Below are 21,203 nucleotides of genomic sequence, written 5' to 3'. Positions count from 1 at the left end.
CAAATACGTCGTCAATATATCTGAACCAGGAGGAGGAGCCTAGCGCGCAACCAAGATGGCCGCGTAGGTGCGAGGCTCCCGAGGACCTCCGTGACCTCCTACATAAATCCTGAAAATATCCTGTCCTAGATGAGGGGACTGTGTTGGTGAGCCCGAGCTGAGGTGTCACCCGTTTTCCGTTTCCAAATTGGACCCCGGACACCGGCGGGAGCACCGATTGAGGTTTGCGGCCTTCTCCACGCCGGCCCCCCGGATTGGAGTTGCGGGGCGATCCGGAGACAAAGTGATCAACAGCGGCGGGCAGGGCAGGGCGACTTGCGTACCCCGCACTTTCACTTTCGCTTTTGCACCCTCCTTGCTGCTCGGGCGAGGTTGGGTTGCGGGGCGGTGTGCGGTGGTGTGGCCTCGTTGGGGTGCCCTGCTGGCCCGCCGGCTGTGATCCGTCCTGCGGACCTGTGGTGGCCCCCCCCCCGGAGCCCGTGAACTGGTTTGTCGGCCTTTTCCGAGGTGATTGGCACGATTTGGGGACTGAAACCATGTCCACAAAGCAAGATGGCGACCGGGCAAAGGTGAAATCGACCCGCCGTGGCGCGGCCCATCAGTCCAACAGCATGGACCGCTACACCCTCCAGAAGGGATCTCCCGAGGTGCCGCATCGGTCCTCTGAGGGCCCGACTGATGCTCCTACGCTGCCCGCGGATCTGACCCTGAGAGATGTTATGGGCGCTATCGCCGAGATGAAGGCCTCGGTGGACCAGCGCTTTGACACACTGGCGCAAAAGATTGACTCGGTCCACGTGGATATTGGCCTGGTGAGGGCCGATTTATCCAAGACCAATGACCGGGTCGATTCTTTGGTCCACACCACTTCGGGCCTTACGGCGGACGTGGCGGCCCTCCAAAAGGAGGTGCGCCGGCTTGGCCAGGCGAGCGCCCTGATGGATCGTCGACTGGAGGATTCCGAGGGTCGGGCCCGGAGGAACAATGTCCGCATTGTCGGGGTGCCGGAGGGACGTGAGGAGGCGGCGGCGGACCTGTTTGTGGAGGATCTGATTCTCACCCATCTCCAGCCCCGGGGGCTGAGTAAATTCTTTGCGGTGGAACGTGCCCACAGGGTTCCCGGAGGAAGACCTAAGGCCGGAGCCCCTCCGCGGCCTCTCATTGCCCGGATTTTCAACTTTCGGGACAGAGACGCTATCCTTCAGACTTCTAGGCAACAAGGACCGGTCAGACTTGACAATATGGATGTGAACTTCTATCCTGATTTCACCCCAGCGGTCCAGAAGCAGAGACTGAGCTTTCTCGGAGTCAAACGTCGTCTACGGGACCTGAACCTCAAGTATGCGATGCTTTTTCCAGCTAAGTTGCGGGTGGAGGTGGATGGCCGCACGCACTTTTTTGATCGTCCCGAGGCAGCCGGGGACTGGTTGGACTCCTTGCCCGGGGATCGGGGCCGGGGGGGTGGGGGGGGGCGCGGTTGGAGGGGAGGGCTCGCCGGATCAGGACTGAGGGACTAATAGTAGGCCTTGCTCTGGACAACATTGTCGTCATTTTTGACTGTTCGTTAAGTCTCCCTCCTGTGGAGGTGGTACGGGGTCTCTTGGGGGCTCTCCCTCCTCCTCTGGGGGACTAGTTAGTTTAATCATTCATGGGGCGACAGGCACACTGCACTTTGGGGGGGCTATTTGGGCTCATGCAGGGGTGCAGGGAGGGGGGAGTTCTGTTGGGATGGGTGGGTTGGGGTGGGGTGTTTGTTTTTACCGCAAGGCAAACCCTTTATTGTATTTGTGTTTTTAAGGTGCTCTCGGGGGGACGAATGATGGCTTCTGTATGTGATGGGCGTAGGGACCTGACTTTATTGTCCTGGAACGTTAACGGACTGGGGGATAGGATTAAGCGAGGTGTGGTCCTGCAGTATTTGAAACGACTTTCGCCAGATGTGGTCTTTCTGCAGGAGACACACCTTATTGGTAATTCCTTTTGTGCCATGAATCGGCGTGGCTATCGTTTGGTGGCCCACTCGGGCTTCACGTCGGGCTCACGGGGGGTGGGCATTATGGTGAAGAACTCGCTCCCGTTGGAAATAGACGAGGTGCGCCATGATGAGAGGGGACGCTACACTGTCTTAGTGGGGAGAATGGAGGGTAAAGTAGTTGTCTTTGTATCAGTGTACGTCCCACCGGGGTTACAGTCCACGACTTTTGCAGACCTAGGGCGCCTCCTCCTTGACCTTCCGGGGGGGCTTCTGGTGGTTGGGGGGGACTTCAATGCGGTGGTTTCTGGGACCGTGGATCGTCACCCCCCTAGGGACCTCCCCCGGGCGCAGGCGTGGCTGTCCGGCTTCTTAGATACACTGGGATTGGTGGACTGCTGGCGCTTAAAACATCCCACGCAGCTGCAGTACACTTTCCACTCGGGTGCCCATGGTAGCCTCTCACGGCTTGATTATGTCCTTGTCCCTGCGGCCTATGTTGGGAGGGTAGGAGAGGTGCGCCATTTGGCGCGGGGTATTTCAGATCACTCCCCGCTCCTGTTGCACGTTGATGTCTTCCCGAGGGGGGAGGGCAGAGTAGCTCCAATCAATGCCTGGTACCTGCGCGACCCCACCATTCGCGCTGATTTGATTAAATCCTTGCAGCGGTATTTCGATGAGAATGTGGGGTCCGTCCCTTCGGCTATCTCCCTGTGGGAAGCTTTCAAAACAGTTCTTGGAGGGGAGGCCCTTTCCTTTATTTCCCATGCCCGGAGGCGCGAGCAGGAGGAGGTGACCCGGGTGGAGGCCGAAATCGCTGAATTGGAGGGTGATCTAGAGGGTGGGGTGACGGATGCTGCACTACATGTCCTACAACTTAAGCAGGCGGCCTACAGGGCCCTCGTCACGGAGGCGGCCAGGGGCCTCTATAGAGAGCAACAGGGGCGACTGTATGATGTGGGTGATAAGGCTGGTAAACTGCTTGCATGGTTGGATAAAAAGGAGAGAGCGAGTCGTGTGGTCCCGCTGATTGAGAGGATGGATGGTGTGCGTGTCACCGAGCCAGAAGACATCGTCTCTTGTTTCGCGGATTATTTTCGCGAGGTGTATTCCCCGGTTTCTCCCTGCTCGGAGGATGATTCCCATGCCCTGCTTAGGGATATCGCGCTGCCTTCCCTTTCGGTGGAGGACAGGGTGTCGTTAGATGCCGCTCCTACCGCCGACGAAATTGCCCTCGCCATACGCTCGGTCGCATCCGGCAAGGCCATGGGCCCGAACGGCATCCCTATCGAGTTGTATAAGCTGCGACCGGATGTACTGGCACCCCACCTCCGTGCGATGTTCCTGGCGGCCCACTCGCTGGGCTCCCTCCCGCCGGACCAACGTCTGGCTACAATCGTGGTGATCCACAAGGAGGGGAGACCTCGAGACCGGGTTACATCCTACCGGCCTATCTCGCTCTTGAATGCGGAGCCTAAAATCCTCGCCAAGGTGCTAGCCAACCGGCTGGTCGGCGTGGTGGGCGACCTGGTCCACCAAGACCAGTCCGGCTTTATTCCCCATCGCAACACGGCCCTTAATCTGCGGCGCTTGCACGGGGTGCTCGCGCGTGTCCCGTTTGTGCGGGAGCCGGCCATATTGGCGTCCTTAGACGCCACCATGGCGTTTGACACGCTCGAGTGGCCATACATCTGGGCCATGCTGGCGAAGTTTGGATTTGGCCCGGGGTTCATCAGCTGGGTCAAATTGTTGTATTCGGGCCCATTGGCGCAGGTGGTGGTGAATGGAAGAGTATCGGTCCCATTCGAGCTGGGACGGGGCACACGACAGGGCTGTCCCTTGTCGCCGCTCCTGTTCGCGCTGGCCTTGGAACCCCTGGCGGAGTGGCTGCGGTGGCACCCTTCCATCCGTGGTCTCCGTTGGACCCCCGAATATGAGGACCGCGTGTCCCTATACGCTGACGATATCCTTTTGTACCTAGCCTCCCCGCGTAAATCATTGATTGTCCTGGTTGATGTTTTGTGCTCATTCGGCCGCAATTCAGGCCTTGTCATCAACTGGGCTAAATCATGTGTGTATGTGCTTTCCGGGGAGGCTCCCGTCCTCCCGCGGGGCTGTCCGATCCAGATTGCCTCACAGGGGTTTCGGTACCTGGGGGTTTACATTACTCTGGACCCGGAGGCCCGCTACGAGCGGAATTTGCTTCCCCCCCTCCAGCGCTTGAAGGAGGACGTCGCGCGCTGGCGGCGCCTGCCGCTTTCGCCGCTCGGCCGGGCGGCATTGTTTAAGATGATGTCGTTGCCACGCTTCCTGTACGCTCTCCAGAATACTATGGATTTAGTCCCGGCGCGCTACTTCCGTGAGGTGGAGAGTCTACAGCGCCGCCTGTTCTGGGACGGGAGGCCGCGTATTGCCCTGGCGAAGTTGACGCTCCCATGGTACGACGGGGGGATTGCCCTCCCGGATATTAAACGGTATTACTGGGCCTCCCAGCTGGCTGCAATTAATCATGGCCTTTACGGGCCCGCCTTAAACCCGGCATTTGAAATGGACAAGATGCTCCTGCCTGGTGGCGATTATAATCGAGCGCTCTACTCTGGCGCGCCCGGCCCCCGCCTGACGGGACCTACGCGTGTCATGGTACGAGTATGGCATGCGGCTAACGCAGCTATGGGGTGGAAGGACCGTTTGACCCGGGCATCACCGTTGTACGCGTCTGAGAGATTGGGCTCCCTGTGGACCTCGAAGGGCTTCGAGAAGTGGGACACGATCGGCATCAGTAAAGTGGGGGACCTCTGGACGAGAGGGGGATTTAAAACATTCAAGACGCTGCAGACGGAGTTTCAGCTGCAGGGCAGTGAATACTTTCGGTACTTGCAGGTCCGTCACGCGCTGGGCTCAGTCTTCCCAGACGTCGCCTCCATCCCGGAGTCTTCCCCCCTGGAGGATAGAGTGCTGGATGGCCACGTTCCGGACAGCACGATCTCCCTTATTTAAAAAAAATTGATTAATGACCGCTCGGGCCTGCTGACTGGCCTCCGCGAGGCTTGGGTTGCCGACGGGCTGGAGTTGGATGACGAAGACTGGATTTCCGCGGTGGCCTCTCCGAAGGAGGTGGCCATACCGGCTCGCCTTCGCTTCGTCCAGCTTAAGATACTCCACCGGGTTTACATGACGGGGCCAAGGCTTCTGCGTATGGGCTATGCTGAGGATGGGTTGTGTAAGCGTGGGTGTGGTGCTTTGGCGACTTTTTTGCATATCTTGTGGGAATGCCCGAAGGTGGAGCGATTCTGGCGTGGTGTGCATGAGGTCCTGCGAGTGGTTACGCATGTCGCGCTGCTGCCTGAAGCGAGGAGATGCCTGCTGAATGTGTGGGAACCAACTGACTACTCGGCTCCGCAGACGCGATGGGTGACTCTGGGATATATGATAGCTAAGCGTGACATTGCTCAACTGTGGGGATCCCAGAGGCCCCCGGCGGTGTCGGCCTGGAAAGAACACATGGATTGGTGCATGTTCCGAGAAAAGGTGGTGTATGTGGCGAGGGGTAAGCCTGGGGCATGGGTGAAGGTATGGGGCCCCTGGAACGCCTACCGCGGGGGTATCTGCGCGCCACCATTGCTGCCTGCGGCCTCACCAGCCCCGTCCCCTTAGTTGACTCCTTTCCTAGCCCCGAGCACGGAATTCCCCCAGTCCTCGATCTGTTCCCCTTCCCCTCTTTAGACTCCTGTGGATGGCTGGGGTCCCCCATTCGGGGAGCACGTGCTGTTACTGTCGATTGCAGGTTGCCTTGCGGGTGTGGTTTTTGTGTTTGTGTAAAATGAAACCGTATTGTGGGGTCAGAGTGATGTGGCCCACGACGCTGATACCTCCTGATTTTGCTCCTCTGCAACGCCAAGTGTTTTTGTATGTATGTCATATGCTCCTGTCATTCTAGCGGCCGGCCGGAAGGTTGTAGGCCCATACCTGTATACTCTTGAGATTGCAATAAACGGTTTAAAAAAAAAAAATATATATATATATCTGAACCAATACTTGACATGACTATTGTACTGTTCAGCCCAAATTTTCTTGAGGACCTGCTCCTCCCACCAGCCTACCATCAAACAGGCATAGCTGGGGGAGAAGCAGGATCCCATCGCCACACCTCTTGTTTGTCTGAACATTTGTGACCCAAACATGAAATAGTTGTTATTAAGACACCAGCGAATACACTTTAAAATGACCTTATTGTGTTCATAGTATTCTACAGATCTTGTGTCCAAAAAATGCTTGGTCGCCACTAGCCCAATACCATGCTCAATGCATGTATAAAGGGACTCAATGTCCAGGGTAATGAACCTCATATTTGTTTCCCATTGTATGTCCCTGATTTTATTGAGAAAGTCACCTGTGTCTTTCACATACGTTGGTAGATTCCTGACCAAATCCTTCAAAAAATAATCAACGTATTGTGAAATGTTTTCACCCATACTATTGATGGCGGAGATGATCGGGCGTCCGGGAATTGGGTTTACATTCTTGTGTGTTTTCGGTATGAAATAAATAGATGGAATTACTGGATATTCTATCCACAGAAATTTAAATTCCTCTGTTGAAATCATGCTGTCACGCTTGAATTGATGAAGCAATTTGGATAACGAATCTTTAGCTTTGTTATAGTCATTGAAGCTGGTCTGTTGGTAACACTGTAAATCAGATAGCTGACGTTGTGCCTCCTTGATATAGTCACTTTGGGGCCATAATACGATGTTGCCACCCTTGTCGGATTGTTTGATTATTATCTCATGGTTTTTACTCAATTTATTGATCAATTTATTGTATTCCATCTCCCTGGTAGATTTTTTCCGTCGTCTGTTTGACCTGATGATATAGCTTCTTGATATCTTCCGTCACTCTTTCGTGAAAGATATCAATTGCGTCTTTCGGCATTTGGGGGATGAAGGTTGATTTCTGTTTGCAGGGGCTGCTGCCTGCCCCTCGTTGGCCAATGTCCGCTTGCGCCAGCAGCTCCTGCGTTGATGTACTGGCGTGGGAAATGCTGTTACTTTCATCAATGCATTCACGAAGAATAGATTGAACGGCCAGGACTACAGGGACATCCAAAACTTGTAACGTATTGGTTTGTGCTGGTTTTGAGTTAGATGAAGTTGCCAGGTTGCTTGCATTGCCGTTTTTAATAGTGTAGAATTTCATGAGTTTAAGCTTCCGTATGTAGTTGAAAACATCGATCCTAGCTTGAGGATAGTCTAAGTCATTTGGCGGACAGAAGGAGAGTCCCAACATGAGCACTTGCTTTTCTTTTTCAGTTAGCTTCATGGTGGATAAATTAATGATGGTTTTATTTTCATTCGAGTTTGTTTTCATTTGCGCCAATATCTTCCTTTTGGCTTTGAATTTCCTCTTTTTGCGTCTTTCTCGCCTCTTTGCGTTTCTGCGTTTCCTTGAGGCTGTCTTTGTGTCCGCGGTATATATATAAATACAAATATAAATGCTTGTTATGTACATGAAAGTTTGGAAACCACTAATAAAAGCAAAGCTAAAAAGCCACCTAATTACAAACAGAATTGCTTTAACTTAAACGAGGCCGACGAGACCTATTGCATTTTCAATGCTTGTTTTTAAATAGGGAATGGAGCCTCGTTCAGACGTTTGGCTACAAGTTACATGCTTATACAAATCCTTATAGTGCTAATGTCTAGATCGAAAATGATGTAATCGAATGTGGCACATTACTAATGCTAACAGAGATGTATTTCCATAATCATTTGGTTATATTTGAAAAAGGATATTGTCAGGATGTGCCTCAGTAATATTTTGGACACACGTTATTATTTTGAAAAATTATAATTGATATGCTTTTAATTCTTACCAGCTTACAAAGCATCTTCCTCCAAGAACAATTGGATACCCTTGGACACTTGTCTACAGTACTACAAAACACGGCATGAGCATAAAAACGCTGTACCGAACTATGCTGGGCCTGGACACACCAGTTTTATTAGTTATTAAAGACAGCGATGGCCAGGTATGCAGGTATTTTTCGGTTTAAATTGTTTCTTCTTCTTTGTGGTAAAGAGATATTGTGTTGATCGTGTTTCAAATGTGTTGTCTTAGTTTGTCACACTGCATTTTCAGAGCATCTCCATATTCCTCTGATAATTTTTAATGTGGTTTACTAACCAACAATTGTCAATTTTGTTTGCAACTGCAAAGTATGAGTAAACAGATAATTAAGGTGACTTTTTAGTATAGTAACAACAAACATAAACGTCTGAAAATTAATGTTAAGTTTTTAACAGAAATAAAAAAAAATGTAGAGGTGCTTAAAGAAAAGTCGGTTTACAAAAAGCCACTGACACTTTAAACGTTTGCCACTCACATTAGCAGTGATCAGATGAAACAAGCATTGACAAAGGTGTGGTGTTGGCAGCTAGCCTGTTGGTTTTACCAATTTTTTTTAAATGTGCTTTAAATCTTCGTAAAGGCACAGCCTTTACCTGTTTTTGTACGAAAGTTTTACAGAAACATTTAAACACTGCTACAGTTCCCCTGTTGCCGCCAGCAGTGAGCTGCCCCAGCTACCAAGAAGAGACTGCTTGGTATTTTGAGCTGGACTGTTCCTACTGACCCAGGACCAAGATTGGGAGGGAGGGTTGACACTGCAGGCTGGAATGCTCCTTTGGGGATAGGTTTCTATATGTCTAGAACAGCATAGTTCGTGATAAACAATGGACTAGAACATGGCCTGAATGATTGATAGAGGCTGAGGTTAATTCAAGCACATTTTCCATCGCCTTGTTGTAGTTGACACTGCAAGCATCATATTTTCTTTAGGGTTGAAGTCCTATTCAAAGGTTTTCACTTGTGTTTGTGCGCCCTTGAGCAGCCATCTTTGAATAGGTTTAAAATCCATTCAAAAATGTATGCCTCTTGCAGTACCCGTGCATCCCACAGCACACTGCAAGTGGCCTTCAGGGCCCAGTACCAGTGTCTGTAGAGCTGCCGGGAACTCAGGGGAACGAAAAAACACTGCATACATTTCTGATAGTAAGTAATGTAAAAGAAGCATTGCAAAACCACAGCCAAGATGTTGGGGGCACTCTACCAGTCTCTGTTGAAATCTGCAAAACAACCAAGAATCTTGCTATAGGTCTTGGAGTCAGCCAGGTGAGAGTTGGTACTATTATTGTTAACTTGAACTCTGTAAAACAGACTACTAGGAGTCACAGCATAAAAAAAGTTAAATACTGGTAAAGTGTGGGGAGTTGATATAAGTCCAATATTTCAATATGTAATGCAATAAATCAACGTGCTCTCATACATCAAGTGAAAACTGTTTTGTATTAGTTAGCACAGTTCGTTCCATTATTACACAAATCGAAATTAATTGAATAACATGATTGTCGGCCCATGCTTCTTCCATTGTTTCCAAAATCTGCAGCTTAGTTAAGCCCAATTTATTGTCCTCGAATGGACAACCTGCAACCGCCAACATGTGTTTCGCAGTTACCTCGCCGCTTCTTCAGGGCTGCAGGGACAACAATAATATATCAGTCTAACATCTCGTTACAAAATCATTATTGTATTCCAATCCGTTCCAAGTTCTATTTAATTGAACGTGATACGGATATGTATCCAGAAAAGAACAATTAGTATAATAGCATTTGATATAGCACCCAGTTATATGTTCAATGATGATAAAGTTCATACCAGAAATTCATACTGTGCATCTTTACATGACTTAGGACAATGTAGACGGACGTTGTTATCCAAGGATATCATGGTGAGGACAGCATTGTCAAGTCATATTTCACAGTGAGCATCCTGTATTAAATAAGAATTAGGAAACCAATTACCGTGATAAGTAAACACATAAGAATCAGACACAAAGTCAATGAAAGACAATCCTTCAACTGCTCTCTCGATATCACTCAGTGATCTCATAACAGGTAAAAATGCACATAAACAAAAAAGACAATATAATAAGAGGACTCTCCTCACCCAACAAAAAAGTCTAGCCATATCTGTAGAGAGGTAGATCCCTGGTAAGACCAATTGTACATGTTACCCCAATTGGCACAACTCTGGCCAACCTGTACGTCCCTTGTAAGGGGTACCTATGGTACCAAAGAGCATGGTAGCCAGAGAAAGGCCTCTGAGGGCTGCAGCATGTATTATGCCACCCTCAGACACCTCTCACCACAACATGAACCACTGCTATTTCAGCTTGCATGTATTGGTGCAGCTAAATGTGAAGAGTCGACAATGCACACACCCCTGTGTGCCATGCCTACCAGTCACTGCATGAGGCATAGGCTAGTCACTCTTAAGGTAGGGTGCACTATAAGTACACTATATATACAACTCATGTGTTGACCTATCAGCATGAGCAGATAGGTCCCTTTAATATCTAAGTCCATTCTTAGATACAAGTGCGTTAAAGCCATATAAGAGTACATGGTCTGGAAACGTCATTACAAGTTTCACAGCACCATAATGGCTTTACTGAGTCCTGAGATGTTTGGTATCAAACATCTCAGAATAATAAACCTGCACTGATTCCAGTGTCATATTTATTAACTCTTGCACTCAGGGGTCTCTACTAGAGGAGACCCCTAAACCACACCAGCCTTTCGTGGGTACCCTGACTGGTAAACATCAGCCTGCCACCACAAGACCGGTTTCTGGACCCCTGAGGGGAGAGTCCTCGCTCTCTGTGCCTAGAAACCAAGCCTTTCCTGGGCAGAGGCCCTAAAACCTCCCCTAAGTCAGTAAGGGCTGAGCAGCTTCAAAGGCCCTGCTTCCTTTGTACTGCGACCCCCGCCTGCTAGCAGGAGGATGATCCCTTCCTGTCTTCATCCCAAATTTAGGTGGGAAGACAGGTGGGAAAAGTTAGCCAGCCAGGGAGGTATGTGTACCACTGCCAACCCCACCCCTCAGGTGTTAGAGGTGAGGTGAAGCCTATTCCTCAGTGCCCGCCATCTTGCTGATGGAGGGCATCCCCCAATCAGGGTTAAGGAATGTGCTCACTCCCCCACATGGGGTGAGCACTCCCAAGGGTGTACTCACCCTAAGGTAAGTAGCCCATTGGCTACTCACTCAAGACCCCTAAAATACCCCTTAATGCAGTATTAGGAGGGCATCCCTGAACCCAGGATACTAGATTCCTGCAACCTACAAAGAAGGTCGAAAAGAAGTTGACAGCAGAGGGGACTGTAGAGAAGACCTTACTTGGCACCAGCCCTACCGGCCAGTCTGCACTTTTCAGAGATCCTGCACCAAAAATAGACTTGTCCTGCAGCCAGCGACCTCCAGAACCCCTGGGAGGACTGGCTGCCTTCAACAAAGACCGGATCTCCTGCGAACAGCAGCACTGTTCAAAAGAAACTCCAAAGAAAGACTCTGAGCTTGTTGAGGACAAAGAAACTCGACTCCTGGAACCACCACTGCACCGGTCGCCTAGTCCTAGCGGCCCACCGGTCCCAGCAAGGTCCCCCAGCGCTCCAGAGTCCGAGTCCACTGTGGGTTGACTCCTCCAGGACACGCTGACGTCGCCTGCAGCTCTGCACGGAGACCCCCACCCAACCGTGAGTGGCCCAGTAAGGTGAAACCCGACCTCAAAAGCCACCCCTTCATCCGGCCTCCCAGCGCCCTGGAGAAGAGGACCTGAGGTGCACCTACGTCCCCGAGCCCTCCAACTTACCTGCTCAGCTGTTGGTTCCTCCCAGAAGACTTTTTGGACCGAGCCTGCAGTCAAAATCCCAAACCAGCAGCCTCCATAGGATTGCATTGGGCTCCCAACACCTCCAAGCAACCTGCATCCGCCCCCCTCCGTCGCTAGTGGTGTGGATTTGGTGCTGACCTGGGATCCCCTTAACCCTGACCTTAACACTAGGAGCTTGACTTCCAAACAGAGTGGCCTGCCTGTGAGCAGCCCCCAACCCAGGGGGGCCTCCTAGCTCCATTGGCTAACATTGCACCCTGCACTCTGCACCCAGCTGCTCTGGTGCCGCTGGTGGTGCACTTTGAGTGCCAACCTGAACCTTCGTTCTACCGTCAAACTCCCTTTTCAAACCGGTTAACCTACCTGCAAATGTAACACATCGTCTTTCTCTATAGGACTGTATAGCGTGTTTTTCTGTGTTGAACTATCTTGTACTGCAACAAAAGTAACTTAGCACCTGTAAGCGAGTTAACCTGCTTGCTAATGTCCTGTGTTGGTTAGTCTATTTTAGGAGTATGTTTCATGCTAAACTAGAGAAGTAATTTCGAAGTAATCTAATAGTAATCTAACAGTAATTTGGTGTTTTGAACATTTTAGCAATTGTTTTTCTCATTGCAAAAGTGATCTAAATGTTCCTACCAAACTAGCATTCACTGTCCTTTGAAAAGTAAAATTGTATGAAGTTTAACTTACCTACTACAAAGCAAATCTTGGTTCTAGAAATAAAACAATAAAATAGAAATGTTTTATACAAACAAATGATCTGGATTCAGTCTTTGCGTGTGTGACATCATTTCTTACCTGAGTGTGTACAACAAATGCTTAACACTACCCTCCTGGTAAGCCTGACTGCTCAAGCACGCTACCACAAAAGAGAGTAAGGTATTCTCTACTTTAGCCTCTGCTATAGCTCTGGGGATCCACTGGACTCTCTGCACACTATACCTTACTTTGGTATAGTATATATAGAGCCAGATTCCTACATTGGTGGCAGCAGTGGGATCTACGGCTTTGCATTTGTTGGACCACTTGGTCCACACCTGATCCCACAACTTTAATCCAAGAATTGCCTTGGTTCAACTCATTTTTTGAATGTGCAATTTTCCCCAAACATTTGAAAGTCTTGCCAGGGCCTCGGATGAGTCCCTTCTAGCATTCCACAAGTTTAAAACTCACTATAGTTAGGGATAAAAGTATTCTAGAAGTTTTTGGCCTCTGGCAAAAAAAAGATCACCTCGATTAATTAAAATGACTAATACTTAAAATAGGGTTGAGGAGCTCAACCGCATCCCTTACCTCCCATCTCTAGAGAGAGTTAAAGTCTCTGTGTAAGCCTAAAATAATGCCCATGGGGGTCCCGTCCTTTCAAGAACAAGCTCCAGGAGCTCTTGGCAAAATACTCCAGGGACCACCCTTCTGAGAGGGAAGATCCCACCTCAAAAATTGATTGAATCAGTGACTGGGAAGGTAACTTCCAACCTCCCTCACTAGATAGGGAGATCATGGCTTCTGTGCCCCCAACTCCAAAGATAGCACTCACAAGACCTAGGTCTCACACAGGTGGGCCCGGGTCCTCTGAGATCACTGAGGAAAGCCTTAATGAAGATGACATCCTGCTTTCCAGGTTTACCAAAAGGTTAGACCTAAAGTTCAGACTCCTAGCTCTAGAAAAAAAAAAGATTAGAGCTGGGCTTACCGCCCATCAATGGGTGGTAGCAATGTCAAACCTAGGGAGAAAGAAAGTTCTTGTGACCCTAAAATCCCTAAAGTGATTGTCTCCTAATATGAGGAAGGTGATGACATCACCAAGTGGTTCACAGCCTTTGAGAGGGCGTGTGAAATGAGGCAAGTGAAGAAGTCACACTGGGGTGCTTTACTTTGGGAACTGTTCTCTGGTAACTGCAGCGACAGACTATTGGCCCTTACTGGGCCAGATGCTGAGTTCTTTGATCTCATGAAGGGCACCCTGATTGAGGGCTTTGGGCTCACAACTGAGGAGTATAGAATCAGATTCAGGGGGCTCACAAAACCCCAAGTCAATCCTGGGTTGACTTCATAGACTACTCCGCAAAACACTAGGTAGCTGCTTAACTGGAAGTGAAGTGCCTGACTATGTTGGGCTTTATAAACTCACGACGAAAGAACACATGTTAAGTAATTGCACAAATGAAGAGTTGCATCAGTATCTGGTAGACCTAGTTCCAATTTCACCCCAAGAATTGGGAAAGAAGGCAGACCACTGGGTCAAGACTAGGGTGACCAAATCATCCACTGGAGGTGACCAAAAGAAAGGGGTTACAAAACATCTACAGACGAAATTGGGTGAGCACCCTAAATATAAAAATGAGTCCCAGGTCCCCCAAAAACCGGTCCATGAGGATAGGCCTAAAGACACCTCACAACCTAAAACTGGGTACCAAGGTAAGAGTTGGGGGTCCCAACAAGGTATGATGTCACAACTGTCAAAAGACAGGACACCACACCAAGGACCCTAGCTGTCTTAAAACAAAGCCCCTAATGTAGCTCCAGGAGTTGCCAGAGTAGCCTATAAGGGTAGTCCCTCAGATGAGGAAGTTCACATAGCCCTCAACTGGAAAATGGGCCCAAACGGAGAGTTAAAGATTCCAGAGGGCGCACTGCGGAATGGCTGGCTGAGAAAGGCAGCTCCGCCGGGCGGAAGACAATTAGCGGACTTTCGCCCCCTTAAACCACCCCAACAGCGGCGGAAACGGCGAATATGGCAGTCGGACGCCTCGGTGCTTAAGGAAATGCAGTTGCAGGGCTGAAACGGCGGCGTGGCAGGACATTTTCGGCTAAAAGTGGACGGGGACCGGAGAGCCGATACAAGATGGCCGCGCCCACTGCTCGGGACTGCCGCCGCCTCTGAACGTCCAACAACCGGCCCGCGGCTGCCCAGACCTGCCGTGGTGTAAGAAGCGGAGCGCCACCAACGGGGCGCTGGTGCAATCTGGAGGTGAGCCCTGGGGCACGAGAAAAGCACTGGCAAATAGCGTGCGTTCCGGCGACCACAAAATGGCGGAGGAGCTGGCTTGCAGACCCGAGATGCTGTGAGGAAGGGAGGCACGAGCGAATGTAGCCAGATGACCACCGCTATATCGGACTCGGAAGACACACGACGGATGGCCGGTGGCGGGGTATGACGTGGGCAGTACCCGGGAGTACACATACCAACGCGGCTGTATGGCGGCTTCAACAGCGAGGGAGAAACAGGCGCGAAAACAACGTTGCTGGAAGGGCGATCTTGGCTGGTGAAGGATGTGTGGCCTGTCCCTACTGGAGCGGTACCCCATAGCGCCACATAGCTAGACACTGACGCAACGGCCTCGGACTGGAGCAATACACCACCTCACGGCACTGGACGAAGCACCTCCTTACGTCGCAGGAGACGGGACGGGGCGGCGGACCTAGGGGCCTTCATACTCGCATCGGCGGGTGTGGGGGTGTGGTGGCGCACGGAGCCTGGGTCGGCTGCTGAGGCCAGTGTTGGCGAGGCTGGGGGTGGTGATACACCTGCCAACAGCCGATGGATGGCTGATGTGTAGACTCGCTGCCTGGCTGTAACCCCGTACACCTGCCCGCCGCGCCGCAGCCGTGAAGATAGCCAGGTACCACGCTGACCCACATACCCACAGCTCCAGGACACAGGCGGCTGACATGGGTAAAACGGACAAACAACAGTCCAAGCTACAGTTCGAGGCCCGCAAACAGGGCAAAAATAGCGCGGCCACCCCAGACGCTGAGGGGGATCGGGAGGCGTCTGAAGGCTCGGGAATGGAGGCTGTCCTGAAGGCGATCCAGCAGAGCCTACAAGAAATGAACAACAAACTGGATAACGTGATGCTGAGGGTCGATACCATGGCGGCAAAGCTTGAGAAACATGATGGACGGCTGACGGAAGCGGAGCACAGGATCTCAAAAGCGGAAGACGACTCCAGGGCTGCGTTGAAAACGTGCAGTGGTCACGATAAAGCGCTTGAGACCCTGCGAGCGAAGGTGGAGGACCAGGAAGCTAGATCCAGGAGGAACAACATACGCATTTCTGGCCTTCCGGAGTCCACAAACACTGGGAAGATGGAGACCTATGTGGAGACACTACTAAAAGAAATCTTCGGGGCCGATAAATTCTCACCTGTCTTCCTTGTTGAGCGGGCCCATAGGTCACTGGCACCAACACCTAAACCGGGAGCAGCCCCACGCATGATAATAGCGAGGATGTTGAATTACAGAGACAGGGACACAGCACTCAGGATGGCCAGGGAAATGGGCAAAATCACGCATCAAGGAAATAACCTGGAATTTTACCCAGACCACACTATGGCGGTACAGATGGCCCGCAAGGAATTTGCCCCGGTGAAGAAAAAATTACGAGACATGGGGCTAGGGTATGCAATGCTCTACCCAGCAAAACTAAAGATCATGTCAGCGGGTAAGCCGGTAATACTCCCAACAGTGCAGGCGGCGCAGGAATACGTCAAGAAGCTGGGAAAGCGAAGGGAATCGCTGGAAAGGACCGATCGAACCAGCGACGTTGAATGACTCCTGGACACACTGGACCACGCGCGACGACATAAGTAAGACCTACTCTACACCCAGTTGTGGATATATACAGGCCGTCGAGTGCCACAGGGCGGACTGCGATTAATGTGGCAGTGGGCGCCCAGTGAGATGACGGGCGACCCTGCTCTCCCACTGAGTGCGGGAGTAAGAACTGATGACACACTCCCTGCCTGGAACAGTTGATCGGTTGCATCGGAGGTGTCCCCTATCGCAGTGAGTACAGTGAACGCATTGGGAATGAGGAGATTGGTGGCCATAGTCTTACGTCTAAGATGGGGAACACAATGCACATGCAACACGCGGAGGGCTGGTGCAACGGCGCGAGACACTGGGTGACACTAGCCTCTTGGGAGGTAGCGGTCCACCGATAGAGGGAGATGCAATCCGGCTGGAAGAGACAGCAGTAAAGGAACCTTGCAGGTGTACAGCGGGATGCTGGACACTTGGGACATGGCGCACTTGTGCATCGGCGGCCGGGCCGGCGGTTGTGATTGCAAACTTGTATGGGGTGGGGGAGGGGACGGAAGGTAACATGCAAGTTAATCAATATTAATGCTTCAAACTTCTGCCCACATCCACTATGTGGATGGCGATGTGTGAACCTGGCGACACCCCCAGGAGGGGGCGCCCCACTTCGAATCTAATTATACTACAGTTGAAGTTACAGTTACTTCTGGGATGGCTTTGGCAAAGTTCGGGTGCTAAAGTGGGTGGGGGGAGGGTGGGGGAATTGGACTCTAACCGACTGCAACCTCTGTGTCTGAGAAGCATGGCGAACTCCTTGGTAAGGTACTATCACATATATAATGTTTGCACTCAACGCATGCCGCTGTCACGTTCACCTACCGTAGGGTATAAAACAGTGCACACGCGATATGGAACCCTGACTGAACATCTGACGGGGATAATCCATCACCCTATACACACGCATGTCACGTAGGGACTCGCTGAAATTACTCACTTGGAATGTGAGAGGGCTGGGCAACCCTAAGAAAATTAGGCGACTGTTTGCTTACTTTGATAGGCTGCGAATCAACATTGTTTTCTTGCAGGAAACACATTTGGGTCGAGACGGCACTTCCACACTGGGGGCTAAATGGGCTGAATCGGTCACTCACTATAACTACTCATCTTACTCCAGGGGAGTGAGCATATTGATTAGGAAGGGTACGGGCTTTGACATTACCGACGTTCACAGAGACACGGCTGGGCGGAGCGTGGCAATAGCTGGCAGGATTCGAAGGCAACAGATCCTATTAGTAAACACATATGGCCCTAATGTGGATGATCCGGGGTTTTTTAGAAAGGTATGGGACACCATCACGGACATGCAGGCGCCTCACGTAATATGGGGAGGGGATTTCAATGTCACGTTGCAAGACGCACTAGATAGAGCAGCACACACTGCGGAACATCATGGGAACGCCAGGACAATGTTGCGGGACGCAATGGAAGACCTACGCATGGTAGATCTGTGGAGGGCGCGTAACTCGGGGGTAACGACAGCGACACACATAAACGCGGCGAATAACAGTTGGTCCAGAATAGATTACTGGCTGGGCACACAAGACGTACTCTCATGGGTATTAGATGTTGTTCACTTACCCCGAACACTATCGGACCACAGTCCGGTGCTTTTGGAGGTGGAGGTCCCATACTACGACCCACCGCCTTTCACCTGGCGTTTTAACGCAGCGGCACTGAGAGACCCTGTATACGTTGCTACAATACAGGAGGCAATAGGAGACTACTTTGACCTTAACGGCCCAACAACGGAAGACCCGGGTTTGTTATGGGAGGCCTTTAAGGCTACAATCAGGGGAGTCTGCCTCAGTACAACCTCAGGCATCCTCCGAGTTCTCAGACGGCAACTGCACACGCGCGAACAGGCCATTCACAAACTGGAACAGTCCTACACCCAGACGGGAGACACCAAAATCTTGGGGGATATCCAGGTACTACTGACGGAGCATGCTAAACTTGCAACTGAAGAGCTGCAATATGTGTCTAAACGAACTACTGCGAGAAGATATGGGGAAGGAGGTAGGCCCGGCAGGGAACTGGCCTCAAAGATATGCGCAGGCAAATCACCACAAAATATCACGTCCATAACTACTGGCACCGGGGAAGTGATCTCAGACACCAAGGGTATACTGCAGGAATTCATGAACACATATGGCGCACTATACAAGGCACACCCCTCACCGTCACAGGCTGAACTATTGAAATACATGGAGGATATAGAGATGGCGTGGCTGGCTGATGGACATAGAAAATACTTAGAACGCCCAGTAACTGTAGAAGAAGTCACAGACACCATTAGGCGCTTACCTAACAACAAAGCGCCAGGGCCGGATGGCTTTGTAGCGGAATTCTATAAGGCGTACGCTGACTTACTCGCCCCGCACTTAGTGAACTTGTACGGGGCGGCACATGAGGCCCAGACACTGCCGGCGTCAATGAGGGAAGCCTTGCTCATTGCTTTGCTGAAACCGGGCAAAGAAGTAGATAAATGTGACTCATACCGTCCCCTATCATTGTTAAATGTAGACACCAAAATTATAGCTAGTCTGCTGGCAGACAGACTTAAACCACTTATGCCGCTGTTGATCAGGCCTGATCAGTCGGGATTTATTCCGGACAGGGCCACTACACACAACACTCGCACACTGTTCGCATTAGCACACTATTTGGATCCGGAAACGAAAGCTGTGGCAGTGCTACTAGACGCTGCTAAAGCGTTCGACACTATTGGCTGGCCCTTTATCCACGCAGTGCTGGTCCGCATGGGATTCCCGTGGATATTTCAGAGATGGATAGCTATGCTATATACAAACTTGACAGCACGCATCAGAGTAAACAGATACATCTCAGACCCCATACAAATCTGCAGAGGCACTCGGCAAGGGTGCCCACTCTCGCCGATGCTTTTCGCTTTAGTGCTGGAGCCACTAGCCTGCAAAATCCGGCAACATTACCATCACTCTGCGATTCAAATGCCCTCCCGACCCATACATATCTCACTATACGCGGATGACATGGTGTTATATGTTAAACACCCTGATCAGCACCTGAATCCGCTTCTGAGAGAGTATATAAAGTTCGGTCGCCAGGCAGGTTTACAGATAAACTGGGATAAATCCCTTGTATTGGCACTAACAGACAGCACACGACCGACCACATTACACTATCCATTAGAGTGGCAAGAGGAACCCACCAAATATCTGGGCATATGGTTCCACAGAGACCCTGAATTGGTAATCAGGACGAACTACGGGCGGGCGATAGCAGCCCTGGAAGACAAAATTAAAAAATGGAACAGACTTCCGCTTTCTTTGGCGGACAGGGCAGCGATTGTAAAAATGGTACTTCTACCGAAATTCCTATATTTGTTTAACAATATCCCAATAAAACCTCCCGCTGCCGTCTTCCGCAATATCAAGACGCTAGTCCTTAGTTTGCTATGGGCAGGCAAACAGGCGAGGATGGAATTACGCACAATGACACTGCCATACGCGAGGGGGGGGTTCAAAGTTCCAGACTTCTACTTATATTACCTATGCGCTCAGGCGCAGTACGCGCACTTCTGGTACCACGAAGTGCCCTTCCTGACACACGTGGCGGTAGAGGCAGGTGACGCCGACCCGGTCCCTTTGGCCAGTATGCTCACGCATAAGCGCACCAGGCTACACGACCGTGATATTAACACAGTTAACACGACCGCAGAGGCATGGAGACTACTGGGCCAGGAAGCAGGCTGCCTGCCGCTATATGCACCCACACTCCCGCTAGCGCATCACCCAGCCCTCTCGGTAACACAAGAGAGGGTTGGCATGGATCTGTTCCGGCGGGCCGGAATGGACACATTGGGGGACCTGTACACAAATGGCGAATTCCAGACACTTGATAAGCTACAATACATCAGCAATCCAACTCCGCTGTTCAGTTTTAACTTCTATAGGCTGCAGAGAGCACTACGGGAACACTACCTGACACATCCGGAAGAACCACCTACCCTTGAACCTCTACAACTACTCCTGACTACACCCAAAGCATCCCACCTGGTCTCCAAACTGTATGCGAGTATACAAGGGGCGGTAGGGAACAACACACACAAGGCCAAGGACAGATGGAGCGCTGGACTAGCAGAACCCCTGACGGGTGTAGAGTGGGATTCTGCTTGCATGCTCACGGGTATGCTGACACCCAACGGGAATTTGAAAATTATACATTACAAGTATTTGCATCAGGTGTACCACACACCTCAGAGGCTTTACAAACATGGCTTACGGGACGATTCAAAATGTTGCAGGTGTGGTCAGGAGGACGCGGATTTCATGCATCTAGCATGGCACTGTCGTAAAGTGGCGGGATATTGGGAACAGGTCATACAGGTTTTGAGCGAAATGCTGGGGGTTGGCGTGCAGTGCGAGGCGAAGGTCTGTCTGCTGGGTATTACTCCACATCTGAGAGCTTTGAGGCGTAGATTCTGTGCTGTGGCGCTACTGCTGGCTAAAAGAAGGGTGTCGCTTCACTGGCATAGTAAAAGAGCGCCAGAGGTTAAACGCTGGCTTGAAGACATGGTGTATTGTCGAGATACGCTCGTCACATACGAAGAGGAATTGCCGGTTGGCTCTAGGCCCAAAGACTATTGGGGGTACTTACGAGCCTATTTGCTTGAACATGGCACGTCAGACACAGAAACGGAAATTGCGTGAAATGAAAGACTGCAAATGATAACACAGGGCGATCAGTTGTGCAGTACTGACACTTGGGAGGGAGGATGCCGTGACGCAGAGGGAAGGATGCAGGGGGAGACCTACAAGTTGGGGAATGCAATGTTAAGATAAGTTTCAGTTTAAAACACAAAAATGCGCATAAAATAAACAAAAACTGTAAAAATGTAAGACTACCGATGTACCAGGC

The 21,203-nt window shown here is 50.8% G+C and overlaps 1 protein-coding gene across 9 annotated transcripts in view; it reads left to right on the top strand.

The window, feature by feature from the left end:
• Positions 1–21,203, top strand: part of OXR1 (oxidation resistance 1) — a 1,797,650-nt gene that overhangs the window by 1,692,269 nt on the left and 84,178 nt on the right. For all 9 annotated transcript variants that reach the window (XM_085605104.1, XM_085605101.1, XM_085605099.1 and 6 more), the window contains one exon: positions 7,848–8,000. In XM_085605104.1, coding sequence (XP_085461230.1) covers positions 7,848–8,000 — 153 coding nt within the window. The remainder of the gene's footprint in view (positions 1–7,847; positions 8,001–21,203) is intronic.

This window comes from Triturus cristatus, chromosome 5_1 (assembly GCF_964204655.1).
Source record: "Triturus cristatus chromosome 5_1, aTriCri1.1, whole genome shotgun sequence".
NCBI lineage: Eukaryota > Metazoa > Chordata > Amphibia > Caudata > Salamandridae > Triturus > Triturus cristatus.
This window is presented reverse-complemented; position numbering and strand designations above follow the sequence as displayed.